The following is a 23,400-nucleotide window of genomic DNA, read 5'->3' as shown; positions in this document are numbered from 1 at the left end:
TATTATAATTTCTTATAATATATGTTTTTTAATGCACACATTTTCGAATGAGCCCTAGGCCTGTCAGTGAGGTAGTCTGTGATCCAGGCCACAAGGTCCTGCTCCACCTGCTTCTCTGCCAGCTGGAGGGGCTGGACGGTGTCAAAAGCACTGGTGAAGTCAAAGAACATGATCTTCACAGTGCTGTGTGGCTTCTCCAGGTGGGTGTAGGCTCTGTGAGCCCCTGCAGAGGTGTTTGTGTGCGTCAAAGCTGAAAACTAAACTAAACGCGGAGAGCAGACGTGCTAAACAGGAACAAACAAGTTTTCAGCTACCACACAGACGATAACGTCACACTCTAATGCTGGCAATCTGTGGGAAAACATGCAACTTGTTGTTAGCTGACAACAGTTTTTTTTAGACTGGCTGCAAAATGTGACCACAGAAAGATCACAGTCACAGTCTCCTTTTAAGTCCACATGAATACTCTGTATACTGTAAGAAAGCCAGGAAACACAGATAAGTCTGCGGCTTGACAGGATAATTGTGTCTTAGTAATAGTCCTTTATTTATCTGTCAAGCCTTCAGTTCTCATATGTTTATGTCTGTATCGTGTAACTTCGATAATGGTGGTAAAATTATCATTCAAAATTAAATGAATAAAATGTAGCCAAAATAGTAGGGCTGACCCTGAATAGTCGAGGATTCGATGCTTCGTTGGGCGAAGGCTGATTCAACGGTCAATCTCACAGTCGAAGCTTCGCAGCGAAACAAGGATCACGCCATTTTGGCGATATGGGGGTGCTCAACATCGTATTTTACATAGAACTCACTGTTTTCTCCCAATAAGTTAATATACAGCCTATTACAATACACATTTCAATGTTTAATGCTGTAAATAAACATGTAAAGAGAAAAAAACTTTCCATAAATGTTTTTAAAGTGCGTGACTAAATCCAAAATTGTAATCCTGACCCTGATTTGTCAGTGCGCATGTGTAGGTGTAGCGTGTATGTAGGGGCAGTGGAGGAGCATTAGGAGCAGCTGAAGAGACGGAGCCCTGCGAGGAACCGCGACGTGCACGCAGTTGTCGGCAGCACGGCATTCAAGCAAAACTCTGCACAAGACCGGTGAATGGCAGGCGAGAGAGAGAGAGAAAATGGTCAACAATAAGCCTCAGTTTAGCTTAGACTGGAAATTGGGGTGGGTGACAGATAAGATGCTTGCCTTTGGTGTGGTGCTTTGGATAAAAGCGTCACCTAAATGAATAAATGTAAATGTAAATGATATTACGTTAATGGACACGGAGGAAATGTTACATTATGGAGCAACAGTGAACGCACCACTAACTAACAATAGTTTCGGTTTCGATCCACATGCTGCGCACTTGAAAACTAAATCACGGGTGAGTTTATTAAACACGGCGACTTTATGAAATATACTGCTGATGGAGAAAGTCAGCAGAGACACAGGGAGAGAGAGACAGAAAGAGGTAGAGCAGTGTTTGCAGTGAGAGGCCAGAGGTGCAGGCTAGGCAGATAGATACTTCCTTCCAACAGTAAACCTACACAATGACCTAACAACAATATCCATTTAATTTTTTTATTAGACGGCTTAAAACTAATTTAGCTGCAGCTGAACTTAGCCTCCTAAAATCCTGTGTCCTCATATGAGGACTTTAGGTTTTGGGCTCCCTGCACTGTATACTTCATTCTGCTTAACAATTAAACCTACTGTCCTCATTAGTGGGCAGTTGCCTGTGCCCTCCAGGGTCACTGTTTGACCAGCCCTGTAATGTCTGTTTCTACTTTGTTACACATATTTTTCATAAAGTACTTCCTGTTCAAAGACAATGCTTAGGTTTTTATTCTTAAAATAAAAATGAGAAAAAGCTCAGGTCTTGGGAGTTTAGGGAAGCATTTTTGCATGAAAGGAGAAGTTTGGATTTGTTCTTAATTTCTTACAATTGAGCCATGCCTATGAAGGGAATGCTTAATTGAGATGAGGAATGACAGCCAACAGCAAATACTTCACTGTACACATCACATTTTGGCATTGAGATAGACCACATTGCTGGAAGAGGCATTAAAGTGAGTTTCCCCCTCACCGGGAACACTGATTGTGAGCGCTACCAGGAGCTACTCTCCGTGGCTCTGGTCAGCTCTTGTTTTGTTCTGTGGTGCTGCAGTGTTGTTTACAGAGGAGCTCCAGCGCGCCCTCTGGTGGGCAAACTATGCAACACTCATAGTCATATCGGCTGTTACAAACACTAGCTATTATCGGCCAACAGGGGTGGAAATTAACTGTTTGGCTCACCTGCCAATGGGACTGGTATATCAAAAAATCCACTGGCCAAACATATTTTCTACTGGCCAAAATAATAACTTTTTATGCTGCCTTTTTATGCTCTGCTTTAGCCTAATTTATGGCCTAATGTTAATTTTAAGTTGTTTTAATCTACATTGGTCTGTAATTTATTCATGCTAATTTTAAGTTTTAAGTTAAACAATAAATCATAACCATTCGTCCTTAAAAATTACTTTAGGTTGCAGTTTTTACTCTCACATCATAAATCATTTTTGTGGTTCGCACATATTTTGGGGGCAAATGCATGCTTGAACTTGAACTAAGTACGTCGCCTTAAAACCGTGTACAGGTCGTCACTAAGGACGTCGCCTTTAAGGACGTCGCCTTAAAACCGTGTGACACACGTCGTCGTTACTAAGTACGTCGCCACCAGTACACCATTATCAGTGTAACCTTATTTTAACTTTATTGAGTAAATTCAAATTGAAAAGGTATTAGCAACATTGTTGAGGTTGTACATAATGATGTTATTACAGAATTATTACAGAAGCATCTTCCAGAGTCCGAGACACCAGCTCTGACAATGTGCAGAGATTTATCTGCCAACGAGCTGTATCCTTTATACGGTTTATGAAGGAGTCTTATGTCCCGGTCACCGTCAATTAGAAGTATGTCGACCCTGCGTCCGTTTCAGCAGCCTGCAATTATTTGCACCTGTACGCACTTAAAAAAATTATACATTAAGGAAAAAAGTCCATAGGATGGGTTTCACAGCATGTATTTAAAGATATACCAGGTTACACCACAGTGGGCAACACTCACAGATAGTCACTGGAGGCTCGGCCGACCTCCGACACATCAAACAAACATTACAGACATTATCATCATTTCCGACATCCATTCAATTCACCTTCCAAAACCCCCAATGTCCCAGCAGTACAAATGTTTATTCAAATAACTTAAATTGTCCGGATTGAACCAGATGTCCTCCGCGGTAAGAAGAAGTGAAAAAAACTAAAAAGATACCAGATGAAGCGTGGCGAGCCGCCGCAGTCAACAATATTCCACAGTTAACTTACGCAACCTCGACACAGTTTAGCCAATGGGATGATGCAGTAGTCCAGAAAAGTCCAAGCATATAATCCAGCAACAAGAGTTTCTTTGTTACTTTGTTGAGTCCGCCAGGCAAACATTACACAGAGCCCACTAAAGGCCGACTGCTTCACCTGTTGCACTCTAGAGTTCCCCCCAAACGTCACTTCCCACTCTCCTTTTAAAACCTACCCCGTGGCAAAACAATAATGAGTGGGAAAAAATACATTAAGAAGGGTCCTTATAACAATCCGTGATACACCACAGGCTTTTTTACACGTGAAGGCAAAACCAATACACATAAAGCATGTTTACCAACACATTAAAAGCTGTACCTGAAGACAGAATAGGTGACTATTACAAACATGCCTGAAATCACTAAACTCTAAAGTATGCCTCATTAGGAAACAGGACCATGTTATACCAAACCTCAAGAAGACAAGAGGACTTTAGAGTCTAGTGCAGACTGCATATGAAGAGTCTGTTAGCAAAAACAGATAGATGCCATTCTTAACCTGTTGGGTGCTGCCTTTTTCCAGGAAAAACGCCTAAAATAACAAACCCAAAATGAATCAGGAATAGCTCCTCAACTATTTGGCCTAGATGCATAATTCTCGTCTCCTTTGGAAGATCAGAAGCTAATGAATGTAAATTCATTGTAAATTAACATATTTATTTTACCATTACAGACTAAATGGAGATGCAATAAAGAAAAATATGACAGTTTTCATCCTCATCTGGTAAAAAGCTATCTTTTTAATGCAATAAACCATCAAAGCCATCATAAGATAGATTATAATGCAACTGAATATCTTCTAATACACCTGGAATGCAATTGTAAATTATTCTTAAATAGTTCTTTATAAACCTTTACAGTGTGACCAGATGTTACCTGTCAGTTAATAGTTCTTTATAAACCTTTACAATGTGACCAGATGTTACCTGTCAGTTAATAGTTCTTTATAAACCTTTACAGTGTGACCAGATGTTACCTGTCAGTTAATAGTTCTTTATAAACCTTTACATTGTGACCAGATGTTTCCTGTCAGTTAATAGTTCTTTATAAACCTTTACAGTGTGACCAGATGTTACCTGTCAGTTAATAGTTCTTTATAAACCTTTACATTGTGACCAGATGTTTCCTGTCAGTTAATAGTTCTTTATAAACCTTTACAGTGTGACCAGATGTTTCCTGTCAGTTAATAATTCTTTATAAACCTTTACATTGTGACCAGATGTTACCTGTCAGTTAATAGTTCTTTATAAACCTTTCCGTCTCTTTCCAACTAGCAAGCCAAGCTAACTTCAATTAACATTAGCATTCTTGGCTAACAGGAGATGAGGTGAAACATCATGAAAGTTTACTCATAATGTTTAGCCACACGTGCAAGCTCTGGTGTGCCATTCCGGTTGTAGCAGGACTCACGAGAAAATACAACTTTAAGCAAAGAACAGGGAACAAATCTCTTCGAGACAGTCAGAACAGGAAGTGATAGAAAAAAAAAAAAAGCTTAACAAATGCACTTTTTCTTACTTTGAACATATCAAATATACAGGTGCTGGTCATATAATTAGAATATCATAAAAAAGTTGACTTATTTCAGTAATTCCATTCAAAAAGTGAAACTTGTATAATGTATACATTCATTACACACAGATGAAAAGTATGAACATGAAAAGTATGAGCATGTACAGCACTCAATACTTAGTTGGGGATCCTTTAGCCTGAGTTACTGCAGCAATGCGGCGTGGCATGGAGTCCATCAGTCTGTGGCACTGCTCAGGTGTTATGAGAGCCCAGGTTGCTCTGATAGTGGCCTTCAGCTCTTCTGCTTTGTTGGGTCTGGCGTATCGCATCTTCCTCTTCACAATACCCCATAGATTTTCTATAGGGTTAAAGTCAGGTGAGTTTGCTGGCCAATTAAGAACAGGGATACCATGGTCCTTAAACCAGGTACTGGTAGCTTTGGCACTGTGTGCAGGTGCCAAGTCCTGTTGGAAAATGAAATCTGCTTCTCCATAAAGCTGGTCAGCAGCAGGAAGCATGAAGTGCTCTAAAACTTCCTGGTAGACGGCTGCGTTGACCTTGGACCTCAGAAAACACAGTGGACCAACACCAGCAGATGACATGGCACCCCAAACCATCACTGACTGTGGAAAATTTACACTGGACTTCAAGCAACGTGGATTCTGGGCCTCTCCTCTCTTCCTCCAGACTCTGGGACCTTGATTTCCAAAGGAAATGCTAAATTTACTTTCATCAGAGAACATAATTTTGGACCACTCAGCAGCAGTCCAGTCCTTTTTGTCTTTAGCCCAGGCGAGACGCTTCTGACGCTGTGTCTTGTTCAAGAGTGGCTTGACACAAGGAATGCGACAGCTGAAACCCATGTCTTGCATACGTCTGTGCGTGGTGGTTCTTGAAGCACTGACTCCAGCTGCAGTCCACTCTTTGTGAATCTCCCCCACATTTTTGACTGTGTTTTGTTTCACAATCCTCTCCAGGGTGCGGTTATCCCTATTGCTTGTACACTTTTTTCTACCACATCTTTTCCTTCCCTTCGCCTCTCTATTAATGTGCTTGGACACAGAGCTCTGTGAACAGCCAGCCTCTTTAGCAATGACCTTTTGTGTCTTGCCCTCCTTGTGCAAGGTGTCAATGGTCGTCTTTTGGACAGCTGTCAAGTCAGCAGTCTTCCCCATGATTGTGTAGCCTACAGAACTAGACTGAGAGACCATTTAAAGGCCTTTGCAGGTGTTTTGAGTTAATTAGCTGATTAGAGTGTGGCACCAGGTGTCTTCAATATTGAACCTTTTCACAATATTCTAATTTTCTGACATGCTGATTTTGGGGTTTTCATTAGTTGTCAGTTATAATCATCAAAATTAAAAGGAATGAACACTTGAAATATATCAGTCTGTGTGGAATGAATGTAAACATTATACAAGTTTCACTTTTTGAATGGAATTACTGAAATAAATCAGCTTTTTGATGATATTCTAATTATATGACCAGCACCTGTATACCATATAGGAGTGACACAGGAAATAAATAAATCAAGGAATATATGTTAGTGATAACAGTTAAAAAGAAATGTACAAACAAAAGTTTTGCAATAAATAAATAAATAGCAATATACAGTATTTAATCATATCTGTTCATTTATTTAAATATATATTTATTTTCACATTTATTTGTATTCACATTTTATTCATTTCCAAATTTATTTATCTATCTTTATCTTTTATGATTATAATGGAGGCTGATGAAAACATTTGTCATTTTCCGTCTTTGCACTCAATGGCTGATTGATGTCAGAGTGTATTAAATTGATTAGATTTCTATACTGCTCTTGTTTTTGTCCTCACCAATTAATTGCACTGATTAACAACAAAGGCAGAAGTAGAAGTACAGATCAAACGATAGATTGGTCGTTGTTGTTTTCAGGTTCTTTCGGTTTCTCCAGTAAGAAATACGTGTTCTCACTGAGCTGCGTCGAACCTGCAGATCCAGAGAATAAATTACAGTCAACAGATTTTTTTGTCAGTTTAATCTTGGTGAAAATTTCTACCCTCTACTTCTCATTCAATATTTTTTATAGTACAGGTTTTTAAATCTCTTAAGTTGCTCCCCTTTTATTTTGTTTTATTCAGAAATTAAAATGCAGTGTGCCTTTTTACGGTTCACATGGTATAATGGTTCTTTGACCCAGTAAACCTACAGTATTGACAGAGTTCAAATTTAATACCGCACAAGCCAAAATGAGGAACTAATGGTTAAAGTTACCTTCATTATTTCCTCTGAGGAAAGTGCTGCCGATCAAGGAATATGGGGACTCATTAGGAAGCAATGTCTCTGTAAGGAAGAATTAAACATATTGAATGTAATCTGTATTTAACCATAAATACATGACCAGAATTACTGATTTAAATTAAAATGTGTTTAAATGTTGTTGAGAGCTCATACTTACCAGTCCTCCTTCCCCCTGGTGGAAAATCAGGGATGGTGCAATATGTGGGATCATTCGGATCTGATCCATCTATTAAAACATTTACCAACAAGCATTAATAACCAGAACCAAATTAAAGCCACTTGTCAGGCTACTGTTACACCACAGGCGTTGATACCCAATTACAATTTTAGAGCTTGCTTTAGAAAACTTTAAATATCAATGAAGGATTAATCCAGTTTATAAAGTGAGACAAGAAAGTAGTAGAAGATCCCTGGTTGAAGTCTGGTTTGTTTTAACAACGCTATATTTCATTTGCACTTGGGAAAATGTCCACCAGAAAAGACAATGTGCGGAAGAGCACTACATTCAAGAACAAGAAATATAAAAAAACATCACATTATGTAGTAAACATTACTAGTTACGGGATCTGTATGCAACACTTACAATAAAACTAAGTTGAATCGGATATATCCTGCAGTCATGAGGTCATTTTCTTGTTTTCTTTGTAATGATGAGATATGTGAGACGGCATATTAGGGCCATGTTTAATGTTCAGTTAGATTTTCTTGGTTGTTTTGTAAGACAGAGAATAAATATAAAAGCATCTTTGTGTATGAAGTTGAAAGTGCAAAATAACAGTCACACACCTTATAATAAAAAGATACATTTTTGCTGCAAGTCATATAAAGTCAGATATATAACAGGTTAAAAACTGTGTTTATCGTGAAGAAGATTCACGTCATCAGAAGAGTCCTAAATGTTACAATACTCACTGCACATGAATGCAATGACATCATTCTCAATCATAAGGGAAAAGGGAAGTTTATTTAAAATGTTACACTTCTTATTTCTCACCTCTTGCAGACTGAAACACTACTCCTTCCTGTATGTCATCATAGACAGGCTGCATTCTTTCACTTTCTGCGAAAAGAACGTCACAATATTCGTAAACCACTGAGTAATCACTGATTATCTGCTTTAAAGACTGATGACAAACAGGATGCTGCTGATCACATTGGGCCAGGTAATCATTTACATATTTAACCTCAATCTAGACTACACAACTTTCAGCGTCGACAGTTAAATTTTACCCATTGTTCATAAATGACCTACACAAATAGAAGCAATTGGTAAATCTGATAAAAGACTATATACGTGTATTTCAAAAGTACTAATGTTTTGAAAAATTAAAAAAGCAATGGAACAGCAGTGCTCAATGTAGGCCTATATACAGCTATTATCTCCGTCATCTCTTTCTTAGTTTCAGGTGGCTGAGGCTAAGCCAAAACTTCTGGTTGCAAAGCAGTTGGGGAGTTTTGGGTGGTGATGGCTTGTAGATAAGATGCTTGTCTATGATGTGGGAGACCAGGGTTCAATTCCCACTGTAAACCATCCGCCAATGTGTCCCTGAGCAAGACCCTTAACCACTAGTTGCTCCAGAGGCGTGCAACCTCTGACATAAATAGCAATTGTAAGTCGCTTTGGATAAAAGCGTCAGATAAATGTAATGTAATGTTTTGGTCTGGCTGCATCAATAATAATTTATAATATTATTCTATCAATAATGGAAAACTTCACTCTGTATGCCTTCTATTCATCCATTAATTGCAGCTTTTATAGTAGGACAACTTGATGGGCATTATCCCTTTCTTCTCAGCGTGAGAAATAAAAGATGTGCCGTGTGAGCGTGTGAGCTGGTTGAAATGCGTCTCATGGTGAATGCATAAGACTTGAGAGCCCTGTACTTGCATTAAAAACAAAGCAGAAAGGATTTTTGTAAAAGAGACGACAAATAAAATATATTTCAAATTGATTTAAAAAAACAACATTAACATTAAATAAACAGTACCTTGGGTAAAGTCAAACGTACTACAAGTTAAGTAATTTTAAGTTTGTCCTTTGAGAAAATATATAATATATGCTGGTCTCACCAGCATCGAAAAGTTTCACGTCTAATTTGCTTGATTCAATAGAAATACAGTTATGATGTTGAACAATTGCAATCTTTACAGTGCTGACCTTTAAAGAAAGGTCATAGAGTCCAAAATAAAGGAAGCTATCGAAGCTTAGGCTATTAGCTTTGTGTCACCATCTACTTTTATTGAACCTCCTCTGTTAGAGTATGAACTGCTCAGAGATGGTGGTTCACACAAAGTAGGGGACATGAGTCGATGGCACAAATCCATCTTTGGAATAAACTGTGAGAACTTATTGTCCCATTAGCAACTGAACTTAGCTAACAAGCCTAGATCTTTATTTTCCATCTTCCCTTAATCTTTATTGAATTAAATGCACAATGGTGATGAAAATGCCAGGGCGAGTGGGCCGGACAGCAAAGAAAAAATAAAAAAGCATCAAAAGCTTATGTGACTAGCAGGTTAGTGTGTTAGTGGTTAACTCAGCACTATCAGTTCACCAACTAGCCCTGTGGGTACATCAGCAAGTTATTGCACATGGACATTTACATATTTTATTGTGTACGACAAAATATATATCTTATGTACATATGTTTAATTATTAACTCATCTTCTTAAATGTGTGAAGAAATGACACTTTCCCACAATGTAAAGTAGTGAGTGTACAGCTTGTACAGTGTAAATTTGCTGTCCCTTCAAAATACCACATCTGTGTATATGTATGTGTCTAAACCGCTGGAAACAAAAGTGAGGACACCACTAAGTGAAAATGTTCGAATTGTTAGTGTAACCTGCTCCCAGGTGTGTTAAATTGGTGTTATTGCTCTCACACCCTCATACTGGTCACTAGAGGTTCAACATGGCACCTTTTGTGAGATACTGTATATACAGGATATGTATATATATTAATACTACATTTCCAGGACAAGTTTTACTCACCTCGGTTTTTAAACCTGTGTCTCCAAGTAAAGTAAAAGATGATGAGTTGGAGGAGCAGGAGGAAGGAGACAACTATTCCAATCCCCCAAAAAAGAAGTTGTTTCTGGTCTTTAGGAGCCAATGAAAGACAAAGTAAGAATTAATAACTTATTGCATGTTATACACAGCACGGGGGAGCAGTACAACACATTACAGACACAACACTGAACAAATATGTCATTTACAAACACAGCTGAGTTTGTCTTACAGCACAAATCAATATCAAACAAAGAGAGTATCATTATATAAAGTGCAGTAGTATGTTGATGTGCATAATATGTTCCATTGACTAGATTCTGTATCTATAGCTTAGACTTGATTGTTGCATTGTGTTTGTGTCAAATCTGATGTATGGGAGATTTAACAAACATTAATATCTGTTAAATATTTCCCATTGTCTTTCTCGGTACCACTTTCTTTCTTTACTGTAGTCTTACCTGGGTTTCTCTCTGATGCAGAGGATGGTGTTGTAGGTGAGGTTAAAGTTGTAGTAAAAATTATTTTTGTTGTTGTTTTACTTACTTTGTGGGGCACAGGGAATACAAGATAAAGTATGGCAATCCCTTTTTAACATTTTAACAGGATTTACATTAAATATAACCACAATGTATATAGAAACTGTAAAACCTTAATTCACGATATGTCCAATTACACAAACCGTTGATTTGTTTGGAGAATCTAAAGAAACGTGTCTGAAATCTGAAATTTGAATTCCAGATATCTCCAAGTTATGACGAATCAAAACACAAATCCAATCAATCAAACCTTTTTATGTAAAAACAGCTTCCACAACTATGTTTTGCAGATTTTCCATAACTCCTTTTATAGATATCCTAAAATTAGTCAGAACACCAGTTTGAGATATCCAGAAATTAGAACTAGTCAGAATTACTGTACATTCTTGCATTCATTTAAATGGAAGTTCTGTACCTGGTATTCACATTTAAAATGTAATTATTATTTATTATTAATTATTCAAATTAATTACATTAATAAATGCATGCAGTGGTTCATTCTTACAAGTCAAAATATAATTGAAGAAATGAATTAAGCTGGTCATGAATACATTGCGGATGTGTTTAATGTAAATACTGTAAATCTAAAAATATGAAAGGTCTTGCCATATTTTAACAGTGTAATACAGAATTTTACAAAATCATTCACCATGTATGAAAAAGGAACAACTTTTTTATTTCCTGTCTACCAGCAGTGTTCTCATGACTTGAACCATAGTAATGCAGAGTGTGTTGTGTGTTCGACTTCTCATGTTAGCCTGTGACCTGAAGTTTCATTTGCACGCTGAGTTAAACGTGATCTAGACTGTTACTGAATATCTCTGCAGCTTCTTCTTTAAATAACTGCTTTACACTACTTAAACATTTGAAGTGTTTTCTTGTCTCTCAGATTGATCACCTTCATAAATTTAACAATATAACATTTAGTTCTGTTTCATCTTACCTTTATGCTTCTTCTTTCTGTCTTTTTTGTTCGGATCTTTTTTCTTTCCTGTGTTTAGAGATGGTGTAAATAGTGCTGTTGTTGCTGCTGGACGATGCTCTGTTGGTGTTGATGTTGTTGCTGCAGTTTTTCTTGTAGGTGTAGTTGGAGTTGTTGGTGTTAAGGTTGTTCTGAGTGTTGTGTTGATACCTTCGGTATGAGATAGAGAAAAGTGTATTGCATTATACAGGATACAAAACTGCACTTTACCACAGAAAGTCATAAAAACGTGTACTCATTTTGAAATAGTGAAAAAGCTGTGATCATTTAGCAACAGTGTTCTAATGAATTCAACCAGTTGAATGCTGTTTACTTGACTGTTTAAAATTCATATAACCATGTGAATTTCATTTGAAGGAAGCATTAAACATGCCCTCTTAGTTCTTCTGCAGATTACAGTCATATTTATTATTTTTGTATGGAGTTGTTTTTCTGCATTATTTTTTTATTTATATAATACATACATAAAGAGTTGCCTTCTGTTCCTTCCAATCTGGTGTGGCATGAAACTAAAACATTAGTTTGAGTTTTAAAGGAATATGTAATGATCATATTATATATCGCAACAGTTGTCCGTAACTATGTTTCCTTAATGTGCCGATGAATGCCGATGAATGACGATTTTAAAACAGGAACAGTTTCCTGTGAACATTTGCTACAAACACCACTCACTCTATGAAATGATAAAACTGTAAACACTATTAAAACTGATGAGAGATAGTGCTGCAAAGAATTGATTAATATAAAATGTCCTTACTTGCCATAACATTACAGCCCAGAACATAGGCTAAGAGGCAGCTGCAGATAATCGCCCTCATCCTCACACACACTGACGTGACTGAACAGACAAACAGCGACCACAGAATCTATCTGAGCTCAGAACAGGAACTTAGCTTTCTGAGTGGTATAGTTTTTTCAATTTTTCAATTTCAATTTTTCAATTTTCAATTGCTTAACAAGCGTTTACCTAAACTTAAGATACTTTGTCAAAACTCTTAACACTCGCAACACACCTACCTCACACAATTAGCCAAAAGGTACATTTTCTGCCCAAAACCACATTTTGTTCTTTAAACACCAACAATTTCAAAATGCAAAATAACATTCTCTATATACACAAACTCTATCAAAACACAGCAAACCAGAATCAAAATCAAATCATTCTGTCAAAGCACCAGCCGCATATTACACCGACAGTAGCAATCTCAAAAAACAGCTGGCAGCTCTCACACGCATTTTCTTAAAGAAAGGCCAATTCTAGTCATATTATCATCATTATCTCTCTTGTCATAGAGTATGGTCTAGACCTGCCCTATATGAAAAGTACAATGAGAAAACTTTTCATTATGAAATAAAAACTTTACTGAACTGGTTTGGTCTCCATATATTCTTGAGCAAAATATCAGGCTCATGTTGACGGACTCTAACGAGCAGATAAAGAAACTCAAACTAAACAGAAAATCCATGAAAGAGAAGTGATTAAGACTTAGTGAAATAAGTGGATATTAAATATTGATAAATAAATCCAAGGACCAAAATTAAACTGTAAAAACTGAACCGTCAAACACAGCAGATCTGCTGACGAACAAAGAACAGCCTTATGTTGGGTAAACAAACGTTTCAGACTATATTGAGATAACAACTTGCACAGCAGCGGTTTAGATAGTGTAGCTTACTATAGAGACTGTTTAGAAATCTATCCACACACATACAAACATCACACTCTTGAAGACTCTTGGTGAAAAGTGCAACTAAGTGTTATTAGCTGGAAAAAAAATTTTTACACCTGCAGATCAGAGCAGTAAAACTTTGTCAATCTTCTTTGAAGGTATTTTACTGTAAGTATGCATAAAAAATGTGCAACAAAGCCAAATAGAACAAAGGTAAAAGTTTGTGTCATTAAAGCACATTTGTGTAATTACGAGACTTTAAAGGGGGTTTGATCAACCCACTGATAAAGTGGTACTGTTTTATGCCACCCAGTTTCACTCCCAACTCATCAAATTTTAATGCTTCAAAACCCCTTGGTGTCACTTTTTTACGTACTGAGTTTCCTTATAGTGTCATTTTTCAACGCTAGTAGTAGGCCTAGTATAAATAAGTCAAAGTCCGCATAAGGAGGTTGTTGGATGGTTGGATGGGTCAAACAAACACCAAGCGTCCATATGTGACGACTTGGAGGTTGAGAATGTTTTACTTTATCGTTTAAAGCAGGAACATTTCGATAGTTTTGTTGTATTACTACTGTCTTTGAAGCACATTTGTATTTCAGAATTCTCTGAAGGTCACTTCTTTGGTGTTTGCACTCACTGTCATCGCAAGCAGCATAAACTTTATGCAGGAAACAAAGTTGCACAGTGGAATATTATCAGACGGAAATAACCGCACTCAGACCACAGATCAGACTCTACCTGACTTTACTCAGAAATGGTGCAGCAAAATCGACAGAGGGAAGGATGTGGGCATCAGTAAAGTTATTGGTGTGATGTGCAGGTTGGGGTGGAGAGTAGGTGTCAAGTGTGACATCGTGCAAAGGAACTATAACAATGAAGTCTCCAGCATAAAGTCAGGCTGCACATCCCTCTGAATTTGTTATTTTAATATTAGAAAATACTGAAAATAGAGAAGCATTGTGTTGCAGAAAGTGAAACACAATAATGCTGATTGGCTGACGGTGACCATGCGCTTTGGAGAATATCTAAAGCTGCTATATATCAAGGATCCAAGGACATATGTCTCAGCAGGACCTGGAAAAACTTGTCCATGCATTTATCTTCTGTCGTCTCAACTACTGTAATGGTGTCTTTACAGGGCTCCCTAAAAAATATTAACAACAATTAATGACTACATGTGTGTCGCTTTGTGATAGAGCCACACAGAATTTTCTGCTCTAGTTGTTTGCTTTACTGGTCTGCAGGTTTCCTTTAGATTAATCACCGCGGATATAACTAGGCCTGTGTGGTTAACAAGCTGACACTATGCTGCTATGATGTGTGAGTCTGGTTCATGGTACCAGTACCGTAATAAAAACACATTCATTTAAGACAATGGAAACTGACCAGAGAGTATATTTTTCTCACCCACTTCACCTGCTCAGCAGCAAACAGCACAGAGAAAGGGAAGCAGACCGAAACCAGAGCTTAAAAAGAGTGAATGTTGCACACAAACACAACTCTGATGGTGTGATGATGTTTATCTTATCTGCTGAATGTTAAAGTTTTCTAACAACTTGAAAGGTGATAACATGTCTACTTGTGCTTAAATATTGTGAATGTTTGTTTGTGAATGTTTCTGTTTGAGCACTTAGCGACTTTGAACCTGGGGGGGACGCTGATGGGCTTGGTGGGTTCGGAGGCATTTGGTGGGTTCGGGTATTTGCAGAGACAGAAGATGGAGATTAGACTGGAGAGGGGAGATTATGAAGACTCGGATGCACAGTCAGATAAAATGTCAATAAAATAACTAGAAAAAAACCGACTACGTACCACAAAAATCATGCTATTGCATATAACCTGCTAGTTAATGTAGCCACAGTACAAATGTATTTAGTTATCCTAATGTTACACTTGTGATATTTCCTGTGTCTCACTTGGCCCTGACTCTCCCTGCAACAAATGATTGTGAACACAGAACTGTCTTCAAGTTTACACTCTGATGGCAGGCCATTGGACTAACAAAGTCTTTTTACTACGTGAGTTTTAGAATTTAATATGTCTAGTAGCTATCCATTCAACTTACAAGCTCATCCTCCTCAGTTATTTCTACTCCTGCTCCCGTGACCTCTGTCCTCTTCCTTTTAAAATACTGTAGGATGCTCATCACTGTGTGACAATTTTGGCTACTTTTAAACTGTTTATGGACACGTAACAGATTTTTAAGGCCAAGAATGGGGCGAACAAATGGCCCAGGAGTTTGTCCCTGTTTCAGTCCACTCTCCAGTCAAAGCATTTGTCAGGGCCTCTGTGTCTTTGAGGCCTTTATTCCTGTATTCTTGAGAATTTTATGCAAGTAGAGTACATCACTAAATTAATCTTTAAAACACTAAAACACCTGTTTAACTCTCCTAAAGTTAAGAAATCAACTCAGCTGAGTCCTTGAATACAATAAATAAATAAATGAGCCATATCATCTTCAGTCATACCATAAACTGGTGCTTTGGACTCTGTGGGCTTTGACTTTGATTTGCTATTGCCCTCATCTATTGCCCTATTGCTGTCTGTCCACTTGCTTTGCACTAGCACAGCCCATACAATCTGATCATTCCTAAACCATCTAAATAACCTTTCCAACGTTTATAATTATTGTGACAGTAACAGGGGAGCAGCTCGTCATTGTACTGGAAGTAGAGGAAGCTGTGCGTCATGCCTAAAGTCTAACAGGACTGTTTTATCCACACATTCTTCACATTCTTATTTTTTTTTCTCCCTTAACTGCTCAGCACCAGCTTTGCCTTCTGTGGCATGTTTTCTATAGGCTGTATTTTTTTTTGTCCGCATTTCAACCGTTTATTTAGCCTATGTTTGATGCATGTGTGACTGATTGACTAGTCGCTCATACTAAACCGCCTCGGCTATTCTGAAATCGCCGGCGAAAAGTGAGGGGGACAAAACATAGATTTTGAAATGTTTAATGGCTCCTACGCGTATGCTACTAATGTAGTTTACATCTATCTATATACATCACATATATATTGATAGATGTACACTGTGGCTAAGGTTTTGATGACAATGATTGAAAATGCACATGGTCGCACATTTTCTGTACTGCATATATAACTTTCACCAGTACATAAGTTATACATTGCAAGAGATTGGACAGAATTGACAATTGCGCTTTTACTGTTTGTACTGTAATTTGTTGACAGATTGTGATACAGAAAAGAAAAAGACACAAATGTTTTCATCTCTGCAACAGGTGCAGGTAATGTTCTCATATATTTTCATCAATTCAGGAGACATTTACAAAAAAATCTACATACGTGTGTGTGTGTGTGTGTGTGTGTATGTGTGTACACACATACATCTGCTGGTGATTTTCATTATTTACTGCTCACTGTGTATAGTTACTGTTTACTGGTATTGGGCGTATTGGGTGAATGGTCTGAGGCTGTTTTGCTATTGTCTATTTTTATTTTGTTTATGGTCTGTGCGAAACAACATCAGCTGAATGACAACGAAGTTTTTCTTTATTTTCTGTAACTTTGATTTTGACATTGTGTTCAACCATTTTGCATGTAGTGACTTATGCAATGAACTTATGCCTTGATGTTTTCAGGGGTAAGACTACTCAGTAGAGAACCGGTACAATACATTGTGATCAACAATATTACAAATTGATTATGTAGGAAACAGCAGACAATTGTACATAATTATTTGCATCAATTTGTCAAAGCATTTGCAATTTGTTCAAAATAATGAGAAATTGCTTTTCTGATGTGCACAAGTGACAAGATGATAATGAGAATTTCAGTTCTGATCCGAGAAGCAACTGAGAAAAACTGTAAGGTAACAAATACATTTTTTTTCAATTGCTTAAACACTATAACCAGGCTTTTTTCAAAAAGCATATATAGATATATAGAGATTAATGGCAATAATGCAAGCTGTCAATATTTTAGAGCATCCCAAAATATCACAAATCATGCTTTTAGGGGAGTTGATGTCTTATTAAGGGGAGCTATTCTATTCTGTAGTCTATTCTCCATCTTCTGTCACTGGAAATACTCCCTTTCAGCCACACTAATAAATACATTCTGTTTTCAAAAGTCATTAGAAATGAGCTTTTAATTGCTTTACTTTAAAAAGACATCGGGGGGGGGGGCATGCCCCCGAACCCTCCTAGCATTTTCCTGTGTTGAGCTGGAGGTGGTTGTTGCACTAACCAATGAAGTTCTCTATTAGGTCTATAGTCCTCCCTATAATCTGTAACAGAGCCGACATGGGGGAGTCATCCAAGGAATCCTGTAGGTGGCCTGTTCCCGAGTTGACGCAAAAGTCAGAAGTAGAGAGGGTAAACAAAAGGTGACAGTGGCCAGTGTTGCTCGTCACCACGTCTGACATGCAGCACTCCAGGCTGACATACTGCAGCCTGTTAGTGACCAGGCCACAAGTCAAAAGCACTGGAGAAGTCAAAGAACATGACCTTCAGTTCTGTGCGCCTTCCCTTGGTGGGTGTACGCTCTGTGAAGCAGGTAGATGAAGGCATTATCCACCCCAGTGTCAGCCTGGTACGCAAATTGCAGAGAGTCAAGGCAGTCACAAACCTGGGGCCCGACGTGCTGCAGAACTAGTCTCTGAAATGTCTTCTTGACATGCAACGTTAATGCGACAGGCATGACAAGCTGCACTCCTGAAGGCACAGGCATTAGGTCCGTGAGGGTGCTGAAACAGGGACGAGAAGCTGGCTGGTTGAACTGAGCAGTCTGCTTTTTTTCCTATTCATGTCAGTAAGGCATGACAAGCTGCACTCCTGATACTTGTGCTGTTCACTGACCAGGGCAGAGAGTTCACTAATCCTGTTTGTCAGTGAGTGTATGTTTCCTATGACAACCAAGGGAAGACAGGGCTTGCATCTCCACCGCCTGTCCATCTTCTTGTTCCTCACCATCGTGCCTGCACGACATCCTCCCCTTATTATTCTTAACTCCACCGGGATCTACTTCAGACATGAAACAGGTCGATCCCGATACTGTGGGAGCTTCTCACATGAGTAGACCCCATGCTTTGATGTTTGGTGGTTGCCCTGTTCATTGTTGGTGTAAATCTTATTCACGGGTGTCCGCTGTCAGTATTGTTTGTCATATTTACAAAATAAAATAGTACAAAAATTTGAAAAAGTTCAATATAAAAATATAAGTATATGTATTGTAGAGGGAGCTGTGTTAGGCTGCCACTGGAAATATTAACCCTTACTTAGTACTTCTTCACTATATATGATCAGTATTTATTAACAGGCTATTAAGCCTCTTTTTAACTAACCTTCCCTTTCTCTCTAAGAGCTTTGTTAGCGCAATTTCTACATAACAATAGTTTATATGAAGATCAGGATTTAGAGTGAATCAAAGCACTGAAACAGCACTGATGAAATTTACAAATGTCATTAAAGGAGCAGCTCTAAGCTGGTTTGAGTCCTTTTTATCAGATTGATCTCAGTTATATGAACGATGAATGAATAAATGACCAAAGTTAGTCACAAGGTTCTCCATGGATCTGTCCTTGGACCAATCCTATTCTCATCATGCTTCCTTTAGGCAATATTATCAGGAAACGCTACATAAACCTCCATTATTATGCAGATGATACTAAATTATCATCAGCATAATACACTTAACAAAATTATAAATGCAACACTGTTGTTTTTGCCCCCATTCATCATGAGCTGAACTCAAATATCTAGAATTTCTCTATGTACACAAAAGGCCTATTTCTCTCAAATATTATTCACAAATCTGTGTTAGTGAGCACTTCTCCTTTGCCGAGATAATCCATCTACCTCACAGGTGTGGCATACCAAGATGCTGATCAGAAAGCATGGGGATTGCACAGATGTGCCTCAGACTGGCCATAATAAAAGGCCACTCGAAAATGTGCAGTTTCACTGTAATGAGACTTTATTCTCTCAGATTACTTGCACTATAATAGAACTTATGCATCAATGCATGTATACACAATTGAATATTCTAGAGAGTTATATAATTTTATAGTCATGCTTTTGGCTTGTTTAAACTTTGTTTTTTTAATGCAGATATGTCAGATCAGATATATCCTTTAACTCCCACACCACACTCAGGCACATCCTGTCTCAAAATGTTGCGGCAGTTTGGCAACAGTTGCACTGAAACACTTTCCATTGGCTACATTACCGCAGCAATCTGTTAAAATCAAACTAATCTGTAGGTCTTGTCTGTATAAGCTGTACAAAATGTGTGAAATCACATATTGTAGTGACACAGGAAGTTATGTGCTGAACTATTTCTACATTTGCCTAGCAACCTCACGGCAACAACAAACCTCTAGTAAGTGACTGCACCCAATGTGCTAACCGTGTGTCAGTTTGCAAATTCCCACGCTAATTTGCCTTACTATTGACTTTGTTGTATACAATTGTTCCACCTCTAAAATTATGTTACAGGTATTTATGCTAAGCTAGGCTAACAGGCTGCTGGCCGATTATGTAATATTTACAGTACAGACATGAAAGTGGTATCCATTTTTCTATCTAACTCGGCAAAAACAGTGCTTTTCCCAAAATGTTACTAATGATTACTTTAAATAGTTGCTTCACTCTGCCTTACTTCCTCTTATATTTCTGTGTTCCTCTTTGAGTTCTAGTCTCTCACCTGTGCTGGGACCAATCCTGTTCACCTTATATATTATTCCTTTTAACAGGCAACTATCCTTAAATTTTCACTCTTATGCAGATGATACTCAATTATATCTATCGAATAAGCCAGATAACACTAATCAGTTAGCTAAACTTCAAGTGCGCCTACAGGATGCGCATTGGATAAAACACATGCCTGTGGTGTGGAAGACCTGTGTTCAGTTCCCACTGTGACACATCCACCAATGTGTCCCTGATCAAGACACTTAATCTCTAGTTGCTCCAGAGGCATGTGACCTCTGGCACATATAACAATTATAAGGCGTTTTGGATAAAAGCGTCAGTTAAATTAGTAAATTTTAGCTTTTCTGCATTGGCTTCCTATAAAATCCAGAATTAGAATTTAAAATCCTTCTGCTCACCTACAAACTTCTCAATGGTCAGGCGCCATCTTATCTTAAAGACCTGATAGTACCTTACTACCCCACCAGAAGACTGCGTTCCCAGAATGCAGGGTTACTTGTGGTTTTTAGAGTCTCCAAAAGTAGAATGGGAGCCAGAGCCTTCAGCTATCAAGCTCCTCTCCTGGAGGCAGACACCATCTCCACATTTAAGAGTAGGCGTTACACTTTCCTCTTTGATAAAGCTTATAGTTAGGGCTGGCTCAGTTGAGTCTTGAACCATCCCTCAGTTACGCTGCTACAATTATTATTTGTTCTATTATTATCATTATTGTTGCTATCATTGTTATTACTAGCATTCATATTTACATTATGACCATGTGACAGACCACCGTCACTACGGTTGAGTGTGCACTGTGACTGCCATACCAAGGAGCCTGGCTCTTTGGCGTTGCAGTCAAGTTGCATGTTTGGTACCCTGCTCTTGCAAATCTTAAAATACATTCATTGACAACAACAGAGACTCACCAGAGAGCATATTTTTATCACCCACGTACCTGCTCAGCAGCAAACAGCAGACCAAAAAGAAGAAGCAAGAAAGGAAAGCAGACCAGGGCCGGTATTTTTGAAGCTTTTCAGAATTACTCATAAGAACACTGCTAAGAACTGACTTAAGTAAAAAAATTCTTGGCACACAGTTGTGCTTAAATGTTAGTTATCAAGCATCATAGTCCTAATTTGAGTGAAGTGTAGGACTAAATCTTCAGTGTCAGTCTTAGTGCTGATTTACTACACTTTGCTGTGCCGCAAACAGGATTTTGGAGGACGATGTAGACAAGGACCAATCACTGAAGAGATTTCCTTATTTAAGAATATTCTCAGATAAATTCACATTGAATTGTGAAATCCCTGAGAGGAATTTACATTCAACACACGTTTAACAATAAAGAATGTTCAAGATAATACATTATGATATAGGCCAACCCATTAATAAATGAAAGATAAAAAAGTTGATCTTTATATGCCATCAAATGCACCCACATTGCAACTTGAAAGGTGATAACATGTTCACTTGTGCTTAGATTGATTAGAAGATTGTTTCCACCGCCCCCATGTGGCCAAAATAGATAAGAAGCTCAGAGTAAGTTGTTCCTTATTCATTCTCTCTCTCTCAAGAGAACAACATTGCCAAAACTTAAACGATACAATAAAAATAATATAATATATTCTCTATCTATCTTTTTCAACCCAACTTCCATTTGATTTTCATCAATTTTAATATTAAATATTTTTATTAACCTTTTGCTATGCATGTAATGGCAATATACAGCAATTCCTGTAATACCCAATTATTATGTACTATTATTTAGTTTCTGTCTATTTGACAGTGGTCATGATGAAATTTTGAACAAATTATTCATGTACAAATCACCAAAAGGATTTAGCTGTTCTTCATAAAAAAAAAAGAAAACACCTTTATTTAAATAAAAAAAAAATTTAAAAAGCAATGTAAAATGTTGTTTATGCTGTGTTTAGTATTTCCCATTATACACAGAATTTACAGACACAGAACCATTGTCATTTTAAACGTGGTTGACTTGTTCTGCAGGTTCCAACATTGCAATCAGCAGATGAAGAAACAGGTAAGTGGAGGAGGTGATGGAGGAGTAACTGGAGGACAAGTTCATAATCAAAATGTTATCTTGGTACAGAGAAAACTCCCTTTCTTGGATCAGTGAGGAAGTATTCAGATCCTTGACTTAACTGAGCAAAAGTACTAATAGTACACTGGAAAATACTCAATACAAGTGAAAGTTCTGCATTGAGTATAATCAAATATTCTTAAAGTACTCAAAGCAGAAAAATTATGGGATCACCGTCAGCTCTGCAGCCGCTTCATTATTACAGAAGTATCTTCCAGAGTCTGAGACACCAGCTCTGACAATGTGCAGAGATTTATCTGCCAGCGAGCTGTATCCTTTATACGGTTTATGAAGGAGTCTTATGTCCCGGTCACCGTCAATTAGAAGTATGCCGACCCTGCGTCCGTTTCTCTCTCTGCTCCACATCACTTTACCCTCCACAGAGTGAGGACATGGCAGAGTGACGGGGTCCTTCTCCTTGATTGTTTTATGGATTATTCCTGCTCCTGAAACACAGTTTGCAGTTAATTTACAGTAGAAAGTATCAGTGATGTTGTGAGAGAGTCCTGCCTACCAGGTCATTTACCACCACCAGCAGAATAATGTTCAACTGTCAAACCTGAGCAGTGAGCAGTGAGCAGACAATCAATAAGACCTTGTTGGGAGAGAAATTTGATCTAAACTTTCACAACAAGTGGACCAAAAGCTCCAGAACAACTTCTTAAAATTGCTTTTTTTAAATTTTATTTGTGAAAATACTATAAAGGGTGACTTATATGTGTTTTATTCACATGTAGACTATATTAGACCCGTCCAGATCAAAAACCCGTTAGCTGACAAAGCTTCATATAAAGATCACAGGAATCCCTGTTGAACAACAATTGAACGATGTACAATCAAACATATGAAAAATTAAATAGTACTGCCCACAAATTTCAAAATTAAAAGAATGAAAACTCCTTACCCGCACTGGCGTTACAGCCCAGAACTAAGGCTAACAGGCAGCAGTAGATATTCATCCTCCTCCTGTTGCAGACTGATGTTAATCACTAATCATTCAACAGCTTCTGTCTAAGCGCCAAACAGGAAGCTGTGTTTTATTCATGCGCTCCTCACACAAGCCTCGATCTCAAAATAATTTTGCCTTTTATTTGAATACGTGAACATACGTCACTGACACTTGGTGTTTTCCCAAATAAGGCCATCAGTAACAAATTGTAAATTACTAAGGCCTGTCACGTGACTGGTACTTTCCAACAGTCATATTTGTCATCTTGGTCATTGTTAGTCAACGTGTTTTTGTTGTTAAGGT

The 23,400-nt window shown here is 37.9% G+C and overlaps 1 protein-coding gene across 1 annotated transcript; it reads right to left on the bottom strand.

The window, feature by feature from the left end:
- Nucleotides 1-6,558: 6,558 nt before the first annotated feature.
- LOC119907987 lies at nucleotides 6,559-12,570 on the bottom strand. Its single transcript, XM_038725732.1, has 7 exons — nucleotides 12,480-12,570; nucleotides 11,684-11,872; nucleotides 10,187-10,294; nucleotides 8,187-8,252; nucleotides 7,350-7,418; nucleotides 7,166-7,234; nucleotides 6,559-6,880 (listed from the first exon to the last, which is right to left on the bottom strand). The coding sequence occupies exons 1-7, from the start codon at nucleotides 12,538-12,540 to the stop codon at nucleotides 6,795-6,797; spliced, it is 648 nt and encodes a 215-aa protein (XP_038581660.1). The 5' UTR covers nucleotides 12,541-12,570; the 3' UTR covers nucleotides 6,559-6,794.
- Nucleotides 12,571-23,400: the final 10,830 nt, after the last annotated feature.

The sequence above is a fragment of the Micropterus salmoides genome, unplaced genomic scaffold (genome assembly GCF_014851395.1).
Source record: "Micropterus salmoides isolate LMB-PRFRI ecotype aquatic unplaced genomic scaffold, ASM1485139v1 Ms_hic_scaffold_17, whole genome shotgun sequence".
NCBI lineage: Eukaryota > Metazoa > Chordata > Actinopteri > Centrarchiformes > Centrarchidae > Micropterus > Micropterus salmoides.
The sequence above is the reverse complement of the archived record's forward strand: the minus strand, read 5'-3'. Positions and strand labels throughout refer to the sequence as shown.

What these genes read in the sequence shown, in the direction of transcription:
- LOC119907987 (XM_038725732.1), bottom strand. Translation starts at nt 12,540, where the DNA reads ATGAGGGCGATTATCTGCAGCTGCCTCTTAGCCTATGTTCTGGGCTGT. An exon ending in ACACAGGTTTAAAAACCGAG is followed by an intron (nt 8,253 to 10,186) that starts GTGAGTAAAACT and finishes TTCTTTTCGCAG; the next exon opens with AAAGTGAAAGAATGCAGCCT. An exon ending in AGTGTTTCAGTCTGCAAGAG is followed by an intron (nt 7,419 to 8,186) that starts GTGAGAAATAAG and finishes ATGTTTTAATAG; the next exon opens with ATGGATCAGATCCGAATGAT.